We start from the raw sequence: 22,186 nt of genomic DNA, 5'->3' as shown, positions 1-22,186 counted from the left end.
TGATTCCAGGCTTGTTCCCTTAGCGAGCGGTGATACAATCTTATTCCTGCTAATTGATGGGCACGTTGGCCGCCTGGTAACGAAATTCAAACCTCAATTCGTGCCACGGCGTGCATCTGAGGCTTTGCGTGTGCGTGTGGTGTGTGATTCTGTGTGATGGCAGCCTGGAAACGCTCTAATTGACCTTGCCACACTCCGCAAAGAATAGCTCCTCCGCTCGTCTCATCTCCTTCTGACTGCTGTTCCCTCCCTTCTCTTTCTAAGATCCTTCTATTCTCCCCATGACAGGACTGCTCCTCTTGTCCTCCCTCTGGTGGTTTCTCCTCTCCATATTTGCCCTTCCATAAAATAAATAGAAGAACATTTTCTTTGCTGATTTATGGATGAAGAGACCAAAGTGATGCAGAGTTTACAAATGCTGATCTTGTCAGCGTGTCTCAGGAAACAACTGTGTGTGACTTATAAGAAACATTATTTATTTATTTATTTATTTTATCCTGAGGGACAAAGATTTCATAAAAGAGCACACAGCCCAGAGGGATGTTCAAGATCCAATCACAGAGGAGGTCGTTGACCTCAAGGACTCCGGTGATGGGCTTCAGTGGCAACAGCAATCTTTAACTCTGAACTGTAGTCAATGAAGAGCATTCTCACTGATTTGTCCCTCTGGTTCAGGTGGGAGGGGGGGGGGGGATATAATGTCTTCAGTTGACCTATTGGGCCTCGAATGAGCTGTAGTGGCTCCAGTGAATCTGGGAGGGAGGAAGTGAAAAATGATTTGACTTCTCTCAGTCTAGGAGTTCAGATCATCTGGAGCGATGCAGGCATTCCCTCAGCACTGCTGATCTTCCTCTCCCAGCCTGTGACTAATTTCAGTCCAGCCCACATGTATCTGTAAGAGAGCCTGATGCGCATTGAACCCATCATCACGACTGTTTGGGGCTAAAATAGCAACATGTCTCATCTGAATATCTTTTGCAGCGCATTGTACACTGTTCCATGAACATTGTACAAATGTTTGACATTTATGTTGTAAAAAAAAAAAACATTTAAAGCATATCTTATATATAGTTCAGGGATCTTAAGTAGTTTCATTTTTTTTTTTGATGTTGGGATATCTTTGATTGTACTGTGTTAATCACAACTGTTCTTTTCAAATCTGACTGTCCGAACATAGCATGTAATTGATATTAAAACATTTGCATGCTATGTTATTTAAATAAAGTAATTCAATATTTAAAAATCTCTCACAGCAGGTCCAGATTTTAAATGGGTAGTTATCTGCTTTGACCAGCTGGTTTGTGCGTGAGAGAGAGAGAAAGAAAGGGAAGGAGAAAAACGGGAAGAAGAGAGGCGAGAGTGATGCACAACAGCAACCGTAATAATATGATAATAATGATGATAGACCGGGTCAAGCAGGTCAGAATCCACGCTCCGAGGCAAGAACCCCGGGGAACATGGCAAGATAGGAACATGTATAAATGCGACACAAATACTGCAGAGAGGACGAGTGGGAGAAGAGGAGAGGAGCAAAGTGTATCATAGGAAGTCCTCTGGTAGTCTAAGTAGTAAGTAGAGGCTGCAGCAGAGAGTGTCTGTCTCGGGGACTGAGACTGGAAGATGGAGGCTTTGTAGTCAGTAATGGGATAAGTGTGTTGAGCTGGGCCGGGGCCTGACCACTGGACAGGGGCATTCTGGATCTCAGCAGATTCATGGGGAAGCTCAATAACAGGGGAAAGACCTAATCTGGACAGCAGATTAAATGTCTTTTTCAAGGGGATGTGAATGTTTTTTGAAATATTCTGAAAGTGACAGAAGGCAGACCTTGAACTGTGTTTTTGTTGTGACTTCACCTTAATCCCTGCAGCCTCAGCGTCACCACCAGAGTAGACAGCAGTATTTTATCCATGCTTGTCTTTTGCCAGCAGTTTAAATGTGATTTAACACCACCAACTCTGGCTCCAGGAGCGCAGCTGACTATAAACCTGATTCTGATGTCGCAGTACACTAGTATGATGTTAAATTAGGAAGTGGCGTCTGACCATATCGTACATTTTTATGTGTGAAATCTAGTGTGCAACTAACAATGCCATTTATCTAATGATCAGACTAATATCATTCTGATATCACCAGTGCCATGAAATTATACAACTATATTCAGAAGGATGCCATTGCCATCCTCAAACATCTTCAAAAGACAATATAAGGTAACACACACACACACACACACACACACATGTAGGTACACGTTTGTGATTTAGGAGAACACACATTTCGCTGCCATGGTTACCATGAAGCTGACCCAGTTTCCATGGTGACAAAAACAGGGTGGGTGGCTGACTGCTAAAACCAGGGACACGCCCATTTTATAATTATTTTTTTATCAGTACAGAGAACTGTTGAAATTTTCTTTGATTGAGAGAATTATGTTTAAAATAGATTACATTAATATCCTGGGCTTAATTTAACTCTGAGTCTCAAATAAAAAGGGGGAGCAGTCCATGCTAAATAATTCTAACTTCCCCGCCCTCCTCCTTCATCTCCTCTCTCTACCCACCATGAAAATAATGTGCAGAAGACAAAGTTGTAAATCAGTTTCTATTCCTGGTGATATGAATGCATTATGGCAGACAGGAAGTGATTTAAATTAAGACCCTAAAATATCTGCTGCTGGGGTAAATGTAGGTGCACCCCCCAAAATGGAATATATAATCGAGCTGCAGGGCTCTTGGGGGAGCATTTGAAATGCATTTGTTGCTACAAAGACAACAGGTGTTGGTCATTTGTGTTTTGATTGTGTGTATGTGTGTAGTCAGATGGCATAAATGAGGGGGGGGGGGGGGCAGCAAGAGGTGAAGGTGATGGAGATTTGCACTTCAAAAGGAGGTAGGAGCACAGCAGAGATTAAAGCACAGCAGGAATCAAAGCGCCTCAGGTGGTCGGCAGCACACAGGTGTCGGCCATGTATGTTTGCCCATTCCGCCCCTCTTATCTCGCCCAACACCTTGTGAATATAATAATATCAGCAGCCATTCTCACTGGCTGCTGTCCCTTGTCTTTGACCCTGTTTGTGGTCTTCTTGGACAAGCTTAGGCCAAAGTGAGAAAACGATTGGGTTTACTGAACTCAAAATTAAATCTCTGCTCCTTGCTCACGATGTGATTCTGTCGGCATCATCGATCCGTGATCTTCACACATCAGAACAGTTTGTAATCAAGCGTGAAGAGGCTGGCATGAGAATCAGTGCCTCCAAATCTCTGCCGGGAATCAGTGGATTTCATCTTGGGGGGGGGGGGGGGGCTCTCGTTAACAATTTATGGGGAGAAATGCATGAGATGAAGTTCAATTCAATGAAGACACAGCTAAGCCCTCATGTCTCGACTTACCGGTAAATTCATCTTCCAAACCTCACCAATACTCGTGAAGTCTGGATAGAGGCCAGGATGGATGGAATGATGGATGGATGGATGGATGGATGGATGGATGGATTGACAGATGGCACAAGGACAGCTGGGAAATGAGAGAGGGAAGGAGCCCACTTCAGACTATTGACATTTGCTTTGTCTTTCACGCAGGATTTGAAGTGTGCTAAAGTAGGATTAGAGAGAAATAGGACTGACAAGTGTGCACTCCCTCATGCAATCACACAGTCACACACACACACACACACACACACCTGCACACACACTGGAGTACTTCCCCTATCCGGTGCAGAGTGCTCACTGGGCTGAACCTCTCACCCTCCTCTCTCCACCCACACCCACTCAGCAGAGTGTGAACTCCACTTACTGCCCCAAATGTTTAAGCAGCATCGTGCTGTGCTGAAAGTGTTGCTCACACTCTGCTGCAAACAGAATACATCAGCTTAATACACGGTTTATTTCCCTCAGTCTCCTCTCTGTCTTGGCTTCCTTCCAAGGACACATAGCCATGGGTAAACAAACACATGCACACACACACACACACACACACATGCACAGAAGCTGACAAATGCCTGCTTCAGCACAGGTTACCATAGGAACCAGATCAGCAGCGTTGTGACAGTTTGGCGTGCACTCACACATGCACATTGACGCGAGTCCAAGTATATTGAATGCAATGCATTCTCTTTTCCCTTCATCCTCGGACGGAGCAGTGCTCCTAATCTCTTTGTATATCCACTATGCAAAGACAACAAAGGCTTTCTATTCTATTCTATTCTAGATGAATCGTTCCCAGTTGGTGAGAGGTAGGGGGCGCCTCAGGGAGGAAGCTGGAGCATAATTCAGCCTCCAAAATTCATTCTTAATCTAAACAGATGAGAGAAGATGCAAACGACAGGAAGACAGGCTGCTGCGAGGCGACAGCACCAACCACTGCGCCATGCCGCCAGTCTGTTGTGACTTGTTGGCTGTAAATTCCTACCAGAAGAGATCAGCACGGCAAACATTAACAGATACTGCCCTCTACAGCACAAACACTGCAACTCCATCGACATTCATTGGACTCAGAACTTAAAGACAGGTTCGGGTTGAAAGAAAGGGAGAAGTGGAGCCAATCAAAGGTATCCATCTGTGACAAAGAAAAGGGTGATAATATAACAGGTGTGGGAAATGTGTACAATATTATTTGCAAACATTAATGTTCCTGGTTTTTTAATAAGGATGCTGTGGTGTGTACATGTATGAGTGTGTGTGTGAGTGTGTATTGAGCTGTAACTTTTCTTTAATTCAGGGCTGTCGCAGTGAAATTTCGTTGTACATTGTATAATGAAAATAAAGTCTATATATTCTTTTCTATTCTATAATATCACCCCAGGCAGAGAGGAAACCAAAAACCCACAGTAACACTCTGGAATCCTTTCCTGCCAGAGCACATCCTCTTCTTCCAATCAGATGATGGAATTAGAAATTTAGACTCAAGCGTTGGAATAATTTTGGCAACAATTATTCAGACTATTAATGTTTTTGGTTTCATTTACATTTGGAAAATGACTTTTTAATTAATCCCCTTTTCACAAATATGCGGGAGGAAATTCAGGACCACGGTCAGCGACAAACACTAATGAGAACATGCGACCACTAGGTGGCGACACAGCTTCACACCAGCAGCGAAGAGAATAGGAGGACGCTGACCCGTGATGATAAATGACGAGGGAAGAATTACTGGATACTTTTATCAGTTTATAATTTTATAAAATGCTAAAAAAAATGATACTATAATTATACTGTATGTAAAAACATCAGCAAAAGGACAGCCTGCTGGCCTGAAAAACAAAAACGAGAGAATCACAGAGCTCTGCCAAGCAGCTCATTCTCCTCATAATTGGATTTACACCATCCACATGGTTATCTGGATCATCATCAAAAGGTTCTAAACTGTTCATTCACCAACCATGAAAAGTAAAAGTGAAACAGAGTATATTCTTTTTTTAACAGATTTTTTAACCCTCAAATGGGGTTTTCAATTATAAAACGTAATCTTTTTTTTCCCCTGAACACATTCTGGATAAGATCCAGATGAAACTCGAAGGTAACATACATCCACCCTACATGACATCGGCCAATTATCAACCGAGATATTGAGGAAGAAATTTTGAAGCATTGGCTGCAATGTTACCGAAAGTTTCCAAGAGAATCCAGGATCTCTTCTGGGTCATCACCAAAATGTAATCATCGGTTCTTTGGTATCGTTCCCAACGTTTCCTGATAATTTCATCAATATTCCTCCGTAACATTTTGTTATCCTTAACAGATCATCAAACAGACAAGCGCCGGTGATTACATAGTCGGCGGAGGCAATTGGTAAATCTTGCTTTGCAGGAAACAAAAAAAATTTCAAAATGACATGAACTTTTGTTTTTTTTAGAAAACACAGCACCTCTGTGATATTTATTTCACAAACCGATTACTGCTTAATATGACTTTATTTGGATTTTGCATGTTAATTATGGAATAGAGTGACCGACAATCACAAAAACATTGACTAACCGTCGCATTAATCTGGTCTGAGCTCACGACTCAGCGGTCACACAGGACTGTGTAGTAAACTGCGTAGTTTTATAAACCGTTACGGCGCATCTCCTCCAATCAGGAATGATAAAGTAAATAACATCGGAAGCCCATCTTCAGAGCATTCAAATAGCTCTTAACATAACCGTCGTTTGTCAAGAAAAGATCATCATTTTGCTGATCTGGCAGAAGACTGGTTTGGCCGGCAGTCACTTAGAAACAGCCTGCTCCTCCATTCCCGCCTGCGTCATGAGTACAGTGACGTTCTTCTCAAGGTCAGCAATGCGGGTTCCCATCTCATCTAGTGTGAACATGAAGGAGGAACCTTGCATGGAACTGCGAGTGTCTTCCATTTGGAACCAGAACAGGAAAAACAACATGCAGAAGCCTAAATGTGATTCACAAATTTGGGACCCGGGTTGCTTGTGTATAACATAAATGAAAAAGCTAGTGATGACTTGATGAGACGTTATTATGATGTTGTATTATTTGTGTAACCTGCAAGTGGATGATTTAGAAAGCAGCTACTGTCAGTTAGCAGCTAACTCAAAAAAATAAGGTCAGGTCAGATGAAAATGGCATGAATTTGGGGAGACATAAAAAAAAAGAAGAAATCAACTCAGTTTGACCGCCCCCTCGTGGTCACGTATGGAACCACAGACTCTTAACGAGGCGACCCGCTTTGCTTTACCTAAACGCTATAAAATATTGCGTCATTTCTCAACTAAGCGTCAACAGTGTGGTTGGATAACTGGAGTCTGGGTGTAATTTAAATAAGTTAACAAACAAACAAACAAAGGATATTTGTGGATTCCAGCTGTTCAGACTTTGCTTTAAATCTTCCCTGAAGTCGCTGCATCGTTTTCTCCATCTACGAACGAAAGGGCACGAAAAGCGTCAGAGGAGTCTCCGTGCGGGACGTGCTCCACAACAAAACGAACTCACCTCCGCCGTCAGAGCTGCAGCTGCTTTGTTGTCTGTTTTTGACATCGTTACGTCAACATCACATGAATGTTTATTGTTGTAATCTGAAACTCGGTCATATCGTCGTCATATAATTGTTTTTTTTTCTCCCGTTGGACTGAGCTTGGGCCAGCCGTGGGATCTGATTCTAACTCGGCGACATTAGCTTTAACTTCCACAACTTTACGGTAAATATGGTTCACAGAATAAAAACAGTCTGACTTCCGCTTATGAGCTTTGATGCTTACAAAATAAAGCTCACGTAAGGAAAGAACAAAATGTCGGCTTGTTCAGTCAAACCTCCAATAATAAGTGGATAATTTAGTAGTCGTAGATTTCGGTCTTTTTTTAGAAAGCGTGCTTGATTTAAAATATTAGTTTCACATCCTTAAATTATGACTCGTTACTTTCACGTTTTGAAAAATACTATCATAGTAAAATACACAATGTGTTTAAAATTGTTGCACGATATATTTATTTTGTTAAAATACTTTAAAACGCAGAAAACCTCCTCGTCTAGAACAGTTTACCATTTATACAGCCGTTTCAGGAAGGGAGTGAACCATCCTAAATTCTCGAAGATCTTTGATGTATCGCGTGACTTCCTACGTATCAGGAAGTGCGTGGACGAGACCTCAGACCAGACACACTCTGAACCTGGGCCAGGGAGAAAGTGCTGTAACCTAGAGACGCTCCACGAAGATACACTTTAGTACAAGTTTCCGGAAAAGAACAAGAATTCTTCACAACATTTCCGGGATATTTTTGTGTTATTATCCTGATTTCATTGTAGCCTTTCGAAACACATCCAGCTAGCATCATGCTAAGTGCTGTATTTGTTTAGCTGAAGCACAAACAGGATCTACATCCGTCCTGTCCACGGTCAACACGACCTCTGTTCTTCAGCGGGCGTGATTGTTCCTCTTTGGAGAGCCGCTACGGGTATTCCTATTCTTGCTTCTTTGGACTGTTTACCCCTGATCCCCCCCCCCCCCCCCCCCCATTCGCCTCTTGGCGTGTGATGGCGTGGCAATAGCGGCTTCTTCGCAGGGAAAACTTTCTACACTGTGAAAGTCGCTTCGAGGGACCCGCGGAGGATTTTGGTGCTGAACTAAAGTTAGTACCGTGACGTTTCCTTTGGTGCAGCTGAGCATGGAAGCTGAGCTGTTTGACCAGATCGTGGCTGCGGTTAACAGCCTGGTGTCCTGGGTCGCGGCTGTTGCCATGGTGATCGGTGGGGTGGTGCCCTACGTCCCCCAGTACAGAGACATCCGCCGGAGCCAGAACGCAGAGGGCTTCTCCACCTACGTGTGTCTGGTCCTGCTGGTTGCAAACATCCTGCGGATCCTCTTCAGGTGAAATGCAGCGTGTTCAGAAAGGAGCCGCCGTTAAAATGCTCTCAGTCTACCTTCCATAGGATTGTAACTTCTTCTGTCTTTGGTTTAATGTTGATTTCATGCCAGTAAAAAACAATGAGAGACATCTTTGACACAGATGTGCATTTTTACTTTATCATAGGAGAATGGCCAAATCACGAATAGCAGTAGACCAATAAGTACGTAAAGGAAAGAAATGCAGATTCAGAATTATTCAAATCGATTTATCTTTCTTTCTTTTTTTTTGGACCTTTTTAAGAACAATTTTATTTTTGTTGTTGACTCCTAAACGAATGGATTCTTCACGGGTACGAATGGGAGCTACGGGGCTTTATACTGGGATGCTATTTGAAGCCTTTGCAGCAGTACAAGAAGCCAGCTTTCCCAGTGCCTTAGCTTATTCTGTTTCCTGCTCCCAAAGTTCACCCATTCTTCGATTTCTCTCCATCAGGTTTGGCCGCTACTTTGAGACACTTCTGCTGCTGCAGAGCATCGTCATGATCACCACCATGCTCATCATGCTGAACCTGTGCACCAATGTCCGCATGGCCGCTGAACTCAACACCAAAAGACGCGCCTTCATAGGTCAGAAACCCTCTGCAGGGCCTCATCGCAGCGTAAACAGAGCAGAGCTCGCTAGAGGAGAATGCGTTTGTTTTAGAGTTCAGCCTCCAACATTATGTGAAGAGCGTCGGTGTGATTAAGGAGGGAAAACCACGATGAAGATGTGAATGTGTGAGAGAGAAGCGGGAAGGTGTGAGTGTATGAAAGAGATGTCGTGAATGAGTGAATGGATTGCCTTCATGCTCTGTATCCACAAGACCACGTCTTTAAACGAGATTCCGATTATCTGGCGACAGTCGGATGGGAATTACTTGAGTGGGGTTCTTTTTAACGGATGATTCAAATGTAAACCTCAAAATTCAGAATTCAAAACGCTCCATGATGTTTAAAATAAATAGTTTTATTACTGTAGTAATTAATTAACGGGCCTGTCCCCATTCTTACGTTGTCGCTAAATGAATTGAGGCTTGCCTAATCGCTTCCTGTCGTGCGTGTAAATATAGATGACTCGACTATCTCCACCACTGTTTGACGTTTGGCTGGCGCTTGTTGATGACATCATCTTGTCCTCCTAATGAACTGAAACCGAGATGCTGCTGTTAGCAGAGCGCTCCTCCCTTTACAGGCCACACACTGTGTCAGATCCCGGCGTTATAATTCGTCCTTAGTGTCCACAAAACAGTCGAGGGACTTTTCTCTAATGTCTTTAGGAGTCGTGTGTTTAGAATCTGTGTTTTTCCATCTCAGCTTCGAATAACGGATTCTGATCTTGTTCGTCCCCCGCATGAGCGGGGAAAAATAAAGAGCAACAGATTGAACAAGTCTGACAGGCAGTAGGAAATGCATTGAAGCAGAGAGGAAATGGCTGCAGGTGATGCGTCGAGCCTCTGGGTGTGGCTGCAGGAGTGATTCCTCACGCTGGTCCTTCGCCACATGTCATCCCCTTTCTTCCTTATCTTCTCTCAACACGTCTTCCTTTTAGATTAGATTAAGTTCGGGAGCCTGCGCATCGTCGGTCACGTTTGGCTTTGCTAAAGAAAACCAAAGGAAACCAAGCTCTTTCTTCTTTCCCTTCCTTTCCCCGTTTTGTTACGTTGTCTGTAGCAACAGACAGTACGGACGAGGCGATCCGAATCCCAAAAAGGATCTTTCTGGGTACGTACCGAACTGTAGCTGTAGTTCATCTGCATCTTCATCTTCATCTTCCCGTCTTGTGCATGACGCTCCGGACTGGCTCTCCCTCCTGCTAAGCTAACACTGACTTTGTCGCTAACAGCATGAAGCATGAGCCCATCCTATCAGCATGCGGTCCTCTCGTTGCATTGACGTGTGATTCACGGAGCATTTGATTGGCTGTGATTCTTTTGCATGTTACTCATCACAACTTAAATACAAAGAGTTTGTTTGACTGGAGAACCTGTGTGATTTCGGCTTTGATTTTTTTGTGCTTATATGTTTTTGTCATATAAAATGAGACGCTCCTATATTCTGAATGCACACAGACTACAAACTGACGGTAATCCAACCTGCTTATTCGCATTCTAACCTTTTGATTGTGGTTTTTATCTCCTGCCAAGAGGAAAGCGGCCTCCGTGCGTCTGTCCACCACGTTTAGCTTTGAAGCATGTCTTGAAAACTATGTACTATTTCTTGCAAAACATTTCACACACAGCTGCCAAGTATTGAATTGGTTCCTTTTTGCCATTTAGAAACTTGTTTCTTTTATTTATTTCAAATATTTTTGTTTTGTTTTGTTTCCACGCTAGCTGTTGGATTCCGACTTGTTCTGTGAGTGGGATCCATCTCAGAGGAAGCTTTCAGAAGCGTAACTCAAAAGCTGATGAGTAATCTGTACACATTCTGTTCTGGAGAGGTGTCTTTTGTTGTTTTGGGAGTTTTAATCGTTTTATTTGATCATTATTCTTAACTGAATTGCGATCAAGCTGGGCTTAACTTCTTTCTGTTTTTCTTTGTTGAATGGCAGGAGATCTTGCAGATTTCACACTCATGTTTTAAAATAATTGATTTTAGCTGATGTATTCGTTCCTGTGTTTGCACAAAACAGAGTGTGCCACTTTAGGAGTGAAAAGTCAAATTATTGAAATGTAATGTTGTTGTTTTTGCAGCATTTTTCTGGATCCGTCTTTGAAATATATTTGGTTTCCATTCAGAATTATGCTCATGTCCAGTTTAACAAACTACTTTAGACGTGCACATTTCTATCACATACTTTCTACTTGTATGGAAGCAGCTTTTCCTTGTGGCTGGACTGGAGAAGTCGCAAATTGAGTAGTTAGTGAAGTCGGTAAAGATGTTCTCAAACTCAGTTTGAGTTCCTGCTATGGACACTAGATGGCAGTAGAAGACTATCTGTGCCGTGTGAGAAGGCACATTTACGTTTGGATAAATCCTCCTGGGACTGATGGTTTGGGACTTAAATTGATGTCTTTTTTTTTTTTACCCTTTTTAAATGAGAGGAAAGTCTGAAGCAGTTTGACGTTGTGTTCTTCTGCTGATCGTCGTTCATTGGCTGTTCTCAGCACCCGTGCTTTGACCAGAAAGCCATGTTCACATCAAACACAGCATTTGCTTCTCTGCATCCACACGTCGATCCGCTGGAGGAAGAGACATGCTTAAGCATGCTGTGGTTTCAGGCTCCACGTGGATAAGGGAGGCGAGAGCAGTGACGTTATTTGCCGTGTGATCTCGCGTCGAGGCCGACGGCACGCGAGGTTGTAACATGGAGCAGCCCGCTGCTGCCAGCATGGCGCCGTCAGGTGGAACAGCTTCTCACTATAGAGTGTACTTAGCTATACTGTTCTTTTGAAGAACTTTCGGGGGGGGGCTTGTTCCTTCACGTCCTCTCTGAACCGTATCACAGTAAGCACTTCCATCAAACAGCTGGACGTTTGTACTTTTAAAGCAGAAAGGCTCCATATTAAGGCTGTACAAGTGGCTGAGTCAGTGGGATTTATATGGGAAACTGCCTGCTGCTATCCTTTAAGGAGATTAAAAGATCAGATCATCTGGCTGTGTCAGGATCCGGAAGGAAAACTTTAATGCGAGTTATTCTGCAGACCTGAAATGGTAAACTCAAATGACTTTTTCGAAGTCTCCAGCGGTGTCTAAATGAAATTGTGTCGGCGAGCACGCCGTTTCAAAGTGGGTTGATGGTATGTAAACGGTTAGAAACGGTTGGACGTCTGTGGCTTCAGACGCCCGGGTAGCTTGTTCCTGAGGGGCCGCTGGTCTCGTCTGTCACAACTGCCTTCTCATTCAGTTTCAGCTTAAAGACCTTTTCAAAATTCATATACTAGTCTGAATAGAAATGTGGGAAGGAGCAGAGAGGAAAGCACATTTAATTGGAGGGGAAATTATCGCCTTCACACCTACAGGAAGTTCAGAGTCTCCAGGTAACGCCGAGGAGCTTTGCCTTCATTCAGCTTCATGTTACATAAATAAATATGCCACTTTCTCTCTCTGCACAGAGTTAACAGTATTGCAGCAATAAAGGTGCTTCTTCTATTTTTAGAACAGATGTAGCAAAAAGATAGCTTTTTGGCATCTGGGGAAAAAAACGAATTAATCAAATCAATTTCCTGTTTAAAAAAAAAAAAAGAAAGAAAGAAAGCTTATTGAATTTTAAGGTTCCGTTTTCCAGCCTGTTGTTGCAGCCTTTTCACAATAACATTCGTACCGCTCTCACGCCTGCGTTTGAGTGACAGCCGGTCATTATTTCAGTCACCCTCGTGGAAATCTTTGGGGCTTTGCAGGGAACGGTTCGTACACAAGAGAATTAAATGTCTAACTCCGACTGTGCCTTCCTACACATGCACCACAGCTCCGTGGGACTTGAACGCTGAGCTGCACACAACAAGCCGTTTGGCCATCTCAGGATTGTGTGCGGCTCCAATCAGATTCCCACACATTGCTGCCACCGCTGCCACGCCGCATTGGGATTAGAGGTGGAGGGGAATGCCCCAGGGTGCAAAAGAGGCACAGCAAGAGAAGGGTGTATGGTTTGGTACTGGATAGCAGCGACACAGCCCTCTTATAAAGATGGATCTGTTTCTATCTGCAGTTGATGCAACTCGGGATTGAAAGCAGAAAAAGGGCCTCACGCATTGAGTTTTGGGATTAGAAAACATGGAGCGTAATCGCAGTAACGCAAGCTAACACGAGGAATGCACAATCGATTTAATCACACGTCAACAACCACAAACTCTATTGACAGAAGCGTTTCTGCTCTTCGTGGAGTCCTTCGTCACCAAATGAAGTTTCGAGATGGAAGAAATGTCTTTAATTTATCGAGAGCCAAAACTTGAGGCGTTAGCGCTCCTCCGACACTCTCTGGCAACAAAGATGAAGAAAATCTGCTTTGAAATCTTTTTTTCTCCGATCATTCGTGTCATGATTGAATTCTTTCGTACTGGCCAATTTTAGAATAAAGGTTGTATTTGAAGATGCTTTTTGTTTGTTTTTTATTTTCTTTGAGCAGAATAAATATTTTTTTTATATATTTTTTTATATATAATTTTACATTCAAAAAGTCAGGGTGGGGTCAGAGAGCTGCTTCTGCATGTTTTGAGTGGGCCACATACCCAGGAGCTCGACCCAGATGCAGCACCCTTCTTGGCATCTGTCTCATTGGGCAGGATGGGGGGGGGGGGCAATTTTGGATGATTTATCTAATTGTCCATCCACGCATTTTCTTCTGCTTATCCGGGGTCGGATCCCGGGTGCAGCAGTCTGAGCAGAGAAGCTCCATCCCCAGCCAAGTCCTCCTCCTCTTTTGGGGATACACCAAGGCGTTCCAAAGCAATCTGAGAGATAGAATCCCTCCAGACTGTCCGGGATCGACTCCAGGACAGTCTGGACCCAGAATACGTCCCCCTGGGAGATGGGGGGGGGGGGGGGGGGTGCAGGAGGCTTGCCCAGCTGACACTAGACAGGAGGCAGGGAAAAAGCAAAAGAGACTCCATTCACATTCACACTTGCAGGAAATTTAAAGCCAATAGATTTTTCCTTTCGATCAAATGTGTGAAATCTAATTTAACTAATTTGTCAACTTGTGTAACGCCGTTCTTCATTTCGCTCTGGTCTTTTCTCCAGACGTCTGCAGAGGCGTTACGTTCTGTTAGCCCAGCTGAAGCTGTGAATGTTTGTACGACTTTCTGTCGACTACTAATTTGTGCGCGTTATTGGACCCCAGACCAATCGTCACCTGCAGCCTTTCGTCACGTGTATCATATGTTTGGTTTTGCATCAAACCTGAAGGTTGTGCATGCCTTTAGAAGCTGCACCCACAACACCGACAGAATAACACGCTGTTATCATTCTCAAAGGATATTGTTGCTGTTGATTATGCTCACACCAGTCGGGGGGGGGGGGAACACGCAGCATCGTTGTGAGGTCTTGCCAAGGTAACTTTCATTCCATGGAGGGTGCAGCCGGCCGACAGAAGGAGGTGGCCTGGTGTGAATTACTCTGAGATGTATTTATTCATTTGTTTTCTTTGTCTGTGAGAGGGGAATAATTGATTTTTTTCTTAAGCGCCTTCCATGCGTATTCATGTGGCTCCATCGAAATGTCAGAATCAGCGACTCAAGCGACTTCAGACTCAAACGTCGTGAACGCAATGTAAACATTCTGGTTGATTTTAAAAATAGCAGGTGTGCTACATTTAGCTCGATATTTAGCGAGGTTGCCGCGCCGTCCCTTTTGTTGGAAGCTCATGCAGGCCTGAGCAGTTGGCTTCTTCCTTTTTAGATGAAGAGACTCCTCATTTAAACTGAATATTGCCTTTCAGACATGTAGAAATCCCCCTTTTTTTAATCTCTCAGCAATGATTAGATTTTTATGATAAACTCTTTTGATGTTCTCTCCTCACACATTTAACCAGCAGCTAAATCGGTTATATTTTTCTCGACATAATTCCACAGAGGCACTGTCTGGAAATCAGAGGTTAAGAAGCCCTTGATTATTGGACTCGCTCCCCTCATCTGCGTTAGTTCAAGTAAACCCTAAGGCGAATTGCAGCCTTGAGACTATAATCAGAATATGATTAGTATTGACTCTGTTGCTTATTACAGGAAACCAGCGTTGTTGTGCTCAGAGTCATTTCCTCAAAGACGGACACAATCGGTGTTCGGGCGTAACATTTCTGTAAATCATTTAGCAACATTAGATTTTCTTTTTTTTACTAAAATTTGCTGCTCAAGTGTGAAGTTTTCACAATTTAGAGTTGACATTACTGTTTAGTGTTTAAACATTAGAGAGAGAGAGAAAATACTGAAGCTACATTTCAAACCTATGCTTTTTTTTTCTCCTCAACTTTGCCCTCCTCATCATACAAATAAAATAAAAATACACAGCCTTGCGTGATCGTGGTGACCCCCCCCCCCCCCCCCCCCCCCGAAGCAGCGGGAGGTCACAGAAGTTGTCTTTACAGCCCTGCTCTTGTTTTAGGTGACGATTCCTTTTGTGTTCAGCATCAAGATGATTTTTAGCAGGAGCTGATTTAGCCACATATTTTCCAAAACCAACAAAGCCAGTGGTAAATATGTTGAATAAAACAGTTCCACTTTATAAATCAGTGCCTCTTGGTATGTAGAATGTGCAAACAGGCCATTTTGAAAAGCACAGAATCGTTGCCGTGTGTTTTTTTCTGTTGCTTTTTCAGTGTGATGAATGTTTTATCGCCAGCTAGCGTTGGTTTCTCCTCAGAATTCATTTCAGAATGAAACACTTCCACTGCGACGTGTGTGAAAAAGAACAAATGTTCCTGTTACTGTGCCTGTATCGACCAGATGCTTCAGAACTGTTCTCTCCAGGAGTAGAGAATTCCTTTTAAGGCCTATTTCTGTGGACTCATTCTTGTTTACCCGTGTCATGCACCTTTAGATTTCGAGCGGAACCACTTCTGGTTGTGGAGTCACTTCGTGGACTACCTGCAGTGTGTGCTGGCCTTCACGCTGGTGGCGGCCTACATCACCTACCTCCTCCTGGACTCTGCGGTGTTCGTGGAGACCCTGGGCTTCCTGGCTGTCTTCACAGAAGCGATGCTGGGCACGCCGCAGCTTCACTGCAATTATCAGAACAAGTCCACAGAGGGCATGAGGTACTGAAAACAATTCGAATTTAGGGTGGTCACAGTCTCATTTTTGCTGTCTAAATATCTTTTAAACAACCGATAATAGAAACAGTTAGACTGACCAACACAAGGATTTTATAACCAAACTAGAACAAAGACGCACTATTTTGACTCCTTCGTGTGTGAGTCAAGTTTTTTCACATCGTGAGGACTTTTAAATGTTAGTTTCACAGGGAAGTCATGAAACTTTTATTATTGGTCGCTTTGCAGACTGGGGCGCCTCGCAGCACAATAAGAATAAAGCCACATAGATCAACAGACCTCCATTGAGGAACGTCTCGCAGTGTTGAGACGCATCCTTTTTACAAGCAGATCACAGAATAGTGCCGCAGTGAAAACCCTCCTCGATGTCATCTCTGCGTATTTGCATTGAACAAATCAATGGTGGCATTACATCACCTTATTGTGGTACAACAAAGGAAGTCATCATCAATATTTGACCTTCCTGTTATATTGCAATCAATCTTGTCTTCTCCGCTGTCATCTTCCTCTTTCTGTTAGCAGCTAACTGCTGCTAGCAGGGTATGGGTGCCACATCCGTCGCAGACAGTTCTGCCAATCTATTCCTGCAGTACACCACTTGTGCGTCCGTAGATTATGTTGTCTTGCATAGGATCATTAATACTGTCAATATCTGTCGACTTAGATGTACGGATGGAGGCTGCTGACAAGAATGATTAGAATGACTTGGTTAACATGAATTGGCTCGCTGAAGTTTCTCTGAAAATCAATTCGGTGATGAGCCATTCTGTCTTGCTAATTCATCATTTTGACAATGTTGATTTGCATCCAGTCGCAGGTTGCAATTAAAGGCCTTGACGTAAAATAGTTTTTTCTTTTTTTCAATGCTTATGCAATTTCATAATCAATTCTACTCGTCTTCAGAGCCAGGTATTATTCACTTCTTTACCTGTATTAGCTTTCCTAAACATTCAAAGAGCCCAGCAGCGCCACGTGATTAGAGACCGACATACAAAAAAGAGAATTGAGATCGTGTCCTGAAAGAGCTCTGAGATGGAGACAGAGTGCAGGCTTTATATAAAGCTTTTGTCTCAGTGTGTGTCCTGCCCCCCCCCCCCCCAATCTGGTTGACTTTCTGCTGCAGACAGATAACACAACTCCAGCAGGCCTGCGTGTCCATATCTAACTGGCCATGGCAGCTCCCGCTCCGGGGTTTACTCTCCCCAACCCCAAGATTTACTGTTGATCCTTTTTGTCTATAATGTCGGTATCCACCAAGCAGGGTAACCCTTAGCTACACTCTGGTGGATTTCAATGGGGGCATGCTAGTTCATCTTGCAGAGCACAAGTTGTGGTCAGACTGATCAAGCAGTACATAAATACAGTCCGTTAATCACATGCAATCATGAAAGAACTTACTCTGTAGCACAACAAAGATTTAATGTGCAAACTCTTGATCCAGAATAAAATTGACATTGAAATGTTTATCTAAAAAAGGTGAAATGAAAAAAATCTAATGTTTTGGATTCATTTTGAAATGTGACGGTTATTAAAATTAAGCAAAAACCATTTATTCGAAGTTATCAATTTTCCACATTGTCTTTGATGTTTCACTGACGTTCCATGAAGATATCTGGGTGCAAGTATTTGACTTTGGGAAAAGCATTACATTTGCTTAAATACTTAAATACTTTTTATTGATTTGTCCCTCGGAGGGCAATTTGGTTTACAGCAGTTACAGTCTAACTGTAGTCTGCTGCTGGTCGCCGTGGGCAATGTGGGTGAAGTGTCTTGCCTAAGGACACAACGACAGCGCACACATGTGCCTGAGCCGGGAATCGAACCGCCAACCTCTCGATCATAGGACGACCCTCTCAACCAGACCCTAAATATGAACATAAAATCCCAGTAGAACTCTTCAAGATGTGTTTCTGTCTATAACATGGGATAAAATAGAAATTTTTTTTGACAACAGTTTAACGTAATGAATACAGTTTCTATTCTAAGAATGTTGCAATCGTAAACTAAATGAAAATGAATACTAAAAATAATACAATTAAATGTAATTCAAATTAAGGACACTTATAATGGGATGGTTTGAAACACGATCAGCCAGCTGTGTTGTTTTACCCTGCAACATATTCTGCCACCCATCAGATGGTGGACGTTTTGTTTGGTGTCCACTCCGTCTGTGCAAAACCTGTTGAGTCCGGCGGGCTGTTGCTAGGTTACATTACCGAAGCACTCACTCAATGTTGGGTTTGTGCGTGTATGTGCGCACACACGGGAGGGATAGGAAGCTGTCGAGTGCATGTTTGGCCACGCTGAATTTAGGATGAGGGGATTTAATTATTCTTAACCGCAGACATACATTTTGCAAAGACAAACACAAGCAAGACGGATGACGTAAAGCAGAGTGGCCCTTCTTCTCCTCATGCAGCACGTCCGTGTGGAAAAACATCACGCCGACTTCCTGCTCCCACTCCACCCGGCATAACAAGTGTCAGCCCACTTTCACCTCCTGTACGCTCACAATGCTTCGCCAGCTTACCCCCTCTACCAGGTGGAGAAGGGGATGTAGTCAGAGGAGGATAAAGTTGACAGTCCGATGAATCGCACCGCGTGTCCCCGCTGTGTATGCACACTGACACGGCACCTTGGCACACTGTCAGACAGGCATTGGCAAAGCAGGTCCTAACTATGAAATATGGCTGGACTCGTGTGGGGGAGGTGTTTCGTCTCCTGGAGTCACAGTTGATGATGTTTGGTTTTGTCTCATGGCAATTCACCCCGGATGCTCTGTTTATCTCGCCGATTCTGTTTGACAGTCGTAATAACGCGACTGTCAAACATACATGGTACTAATTAGCAGTAGCTGGCTGCTTAGTTACAACGGTGGCATATTTAGCACTGGAAACTCTTTTATGATTAAATACAGAAGTAGACAAAAGCATGGTGATCATTTCATTTTTTTTCAACTGTAACATCTGTTGGATAACTCGTCCTACCTCCGTCTGCTCACATCATTTGGGGGCTCTCTGCTTTCTCTTTATCAGGGCAGCGATCCCATCCCTGTTTAGTTGTAGTGATGTTAATGTGTCTTTTATCATTAATCAAAATCTACATAATGTAGTGAAAGTATCAGATAATTAGCTAAAGTAATTACAACATTAATTAAGAAAAACAGAGGCACTAAATAACAATGTTATTGGTGCCTAATGTTCTACTTCTTCACTGGCATCATTTCAGATATCGGAGCGCAGCATGTTTTTCTATAAATGTCCCTGAGAAGGTGGCAAATAAGTAGCCAGACATGTTCGCACCGTGTGCTTCCAGCGACCCTTCCTTTACTCTCCTTAGGGAACCAACAGAGGAGTTGTTCAAACAGGAATCCTGCTTCTTTAATCGTTACCTGTAGACACACATCCTCTTAAATAAGATAGTTGCTGCAGAGGCGCAAGAGGGGAGGGGAGGAGAGGGGAGGGGAGGGGAGGGGGGGGGTGGCAATGGGAAACAGAGCCTCTTCCCACAGTGCTAACAAGCTCCTCACTGAGAAAGCAGAGTGGGAAGGGGAGGAAGCAGTTGGGAAGATGAGTGGACAGGTTGGAATAGGGAAGCGGTGTAGCGAGTTAGTTTTTCAAAAGGGACTGAAAATGGTAGGAATGTAGGGGAAAGTAATTACAGAGGGAGGATCGAGAAAATTGCAAGGTTTGCACAAATTGGCCTCACAAGTGGAAAAAGTGCTGAGGTTAAGGTGCAGGCATGAATAATGCATGAAGAGTTCAGGCTCCAAAGCTTTTCTGCAGATGTTCTGGATATATTCTCCTTCACCAGGGGCAGAGACGGTGGAATACCCCTAAATCCCTCTGTTACGATTTGACCCTGCCATGGATCGATGATTGTGAACCTACTATGAGATTACAGATGTGATTTCTCTTCCTTGCATCAATGGAATATGAGTTTGAATATATCAGATGTGGTGATGTATCATAATGAGCATTAGCCTCCGGTCAGCTGCACAGCCTTTTCAAAAAAAACAAGGTATCAGATGTGGAGCATTAATCTGCTGCTGCAACAGCCTCCATTCTGACTCGTCTGCTACAAAATTGAATCTGGTCTTCCCGGAAAAAACAAACACAGATCCTAACCTGGTCCGGATCAGGCCTGAAGGGTTGAGCGGCAAAACACGCAGTCACAGTTGAGAACATGAAAAGTGACAATAACTAGAATGTGAGATGAATTAAAAGCAACAAAAGGTGCTTTTGCTTCTTCTCTTTGCCATTGTAACAGCAAAGTCCTTCAATTATTTCTTCTCTTTCCTTTCAGTATCAAGATGGTTCTGATGTGGACCAGCGGCGACACCTTCAAAACCATCTATTTCCTGTTCACCCAGGCTCCGGTTCAGTTCTGGACATGTGGCCTGCTGCAGGTCTGCGTGGATTTATCCATCCTGTTCCAGGTTTACTACTACAGCCGCTACCCGCAGAAACCAGCGTCTCGCACGGTCTCCCTTGCCAGCAGTGCTAAAGCCCTCTGATAGCATCTGCTAGCTCTCTGAAGTACCAAAGCGCCCTGAGAGGATGCAGGCTCCTCACCCTCGCCTCCTTCCTCATATATGAGGAAGGAACATACGCTGACACTGTGGACTTGGTGAAAGCAGCTTTGCCTGAAGTACACTTTTTTACTAACAACCTTTTTGATTGATTTCTCCTACAGACGTCTCCTCGACGTGACTCTAAGCTTGAGTGTTGGAATGCAGACTTCTCAACGGATATAGAGCCAAGTCAAGCTGTGCACGTGGATAATATGCACATACTTGAATATATACAGTCTGTCAACAGTTTCATGTCCTGTTGAGGCCCAGCTTTTGTCATCCACATTAGCTGATGATTGTTGCATGGACCTTCTGCCTTAAAACAAACATTCAGACATGGCTTACCATCAATATAGATGTGTTGATCAATATTGATAATATGTCCTTACTGAATTTACAATGCAGCAGTTTTAGGTTGTTGTTGTTTTCTCAGACATACTGTTCAGTCTCCCACTCTCTGAGGAGACTGTTTTTGTGCCACAGAGGCTCCAAGAGTTTGATAATGTAGAGTACAATTGTCTGAATATCTTCGTCACATCATGAGAACCGTTCAGGCTGAAGTGATTCTTTTCGCTCAGTCCGCCGATGCTATTTTCAATGCAGTTCAGATCATTGCTAACATGCTACAGCTACAATCTGTACTGCATGTGCATTACACATTTGTGCAAATTTGACCACTGGAGTGTTTTTACACTAAAAGAAGAAGAAAAAAATCACAAGCAGGATTTGTCTGTCGGCAGATCCTTTGTTGAACATGCAGCATTGAGGTATTTTTGCACTATTCTAAGTTGCAACTGAACTCGCTCTACACTGCAACGTGGCACAGCTTTTAGTAGCTTAAATTATTTTCCTTTTTAGAAGGGGAAGCTATTAAGATGTAGCTGCCAGCTGGTGCTTTGTGTCATTTTGTCACCAGCATGGTGACACCAGTTTTTTTGGGTTTTTTTGGTCAGGCGGGGAGCTGAAAGTGAATGCTTTTCTACAAATTGATGCCTTAAATGAACAAATGAGTTTGCAGCCCCCCCCCCCCCCCCAAAAAAAAATCCTGCCACAACTGTTTATCTGCTGGGTGATTGAATAAGTGGGGGGGGGGGGGGGCAGCCATGCATGGATGTCCATTTTGTTTGTCGTGGACTAGCACAATAATTTTAATTCTTTTTATAATCTTCCAATGCCTCCAAGATCATCATGCCTTTCCTTCAGTTGCAGCAATAAGATTATCTGCGTAGGGATAATGTTAGATGAATGAAAGGTCTGATGATGTCACTATTCCTTCCCCATTTTACGCTTTATTTGCATGTGTCTGGCTTGAATACTTTTTTACTTTGTGTTCAATCACTTTGCCATGTAAAGGTATTTTCCTATAGAAACTGCCAAATGTTGATTTGTCTTATCTGTTTAAAAAAGAAATCAAACCTAATTTGTTAGTCTACCAAAAATATGTCAGCCATTTTTTTTTTATGTTACAAAAGTTGTGTTGTATTTAATATTTCAATTAAAAATACTAAGAAAAATCACCACCTCTAAAACTGACTTCCATCGGCACTCGATATGCTTTATACAGCAGGTTCTTTTTTAGAATCTC

General features: G+C 43.2%; 2 protein-coding genes across 2 annotated transcripts; one reads left to right on the top strand and one right to left on the bottom strand.

Annotated features, from left to right (window-relative positions):
* Positions 1–4,992: 4,992 nt before the first annotated feature.
* Positions 4,993–7,334, bottom strand: LOC137903282 (heat shock factor-binding protein 1-like protein 1). The gene is made up of 3 exons (XM_068747427.1): positions 6,936–7,334; positions 6,795–6,861; positions 4,993–6,294 (listed from the first exon to the last, which is right to left on the bottom strand). Exons 1-3 carry the CDS (start codon positions 6,978–6,980, stop codon positions 6,200–6,202), a joined length of 207 nt encoding a protein of 68 aa, XP_068603528.1. The 5' UTR covers positions 6,981–7,334; the 3' UTR covers positions 4,993–6,199.
* Positions 7,335–8,105: 771 nt separating this feature from the next.
* LOC137903241 (solute carrier family 66 member 2) lies at positions 8,106–20,544 on the top strand. Its single transcript, XM_068747383.1, has 5 exons — positions 8,106–8,308; positions 8,781–8,914; positions 9,998–10,048; positions 15,797–16,013; positions 20,334–20,544. The coding sequence occupies exons 1-5, from the start codon at positions 8,106–8,108 to the stop codon at positions 20,542–20,544; spliced, it is 816 nt and encodes a 271-aa protein (XP_068603484.1).
* Positions 20,545–22,186: the final 1,642 nt, after the last annotated feature.

The sequence above is a fragment of the Brachionichthys hirsutus genome, chromosome 13 (genome assembly GCF_040956055.1).
Source record: "Brachionichthys hirsutus isolate HB-005 chromosome 13, CSIRO-AGI_Bhir_v1, whole genome shotgun sequence".
Taxonomy (NCBI): Eukaryota; Metazoa; Chordata; class Actinopteri; order Lophiiformes; family Brachionichthyidae; genus Brachionichthys; species Brachionichthys hirsutus.
This window is presented reverse-complemented; position numbering and strand designations above follow the sequence as displayed.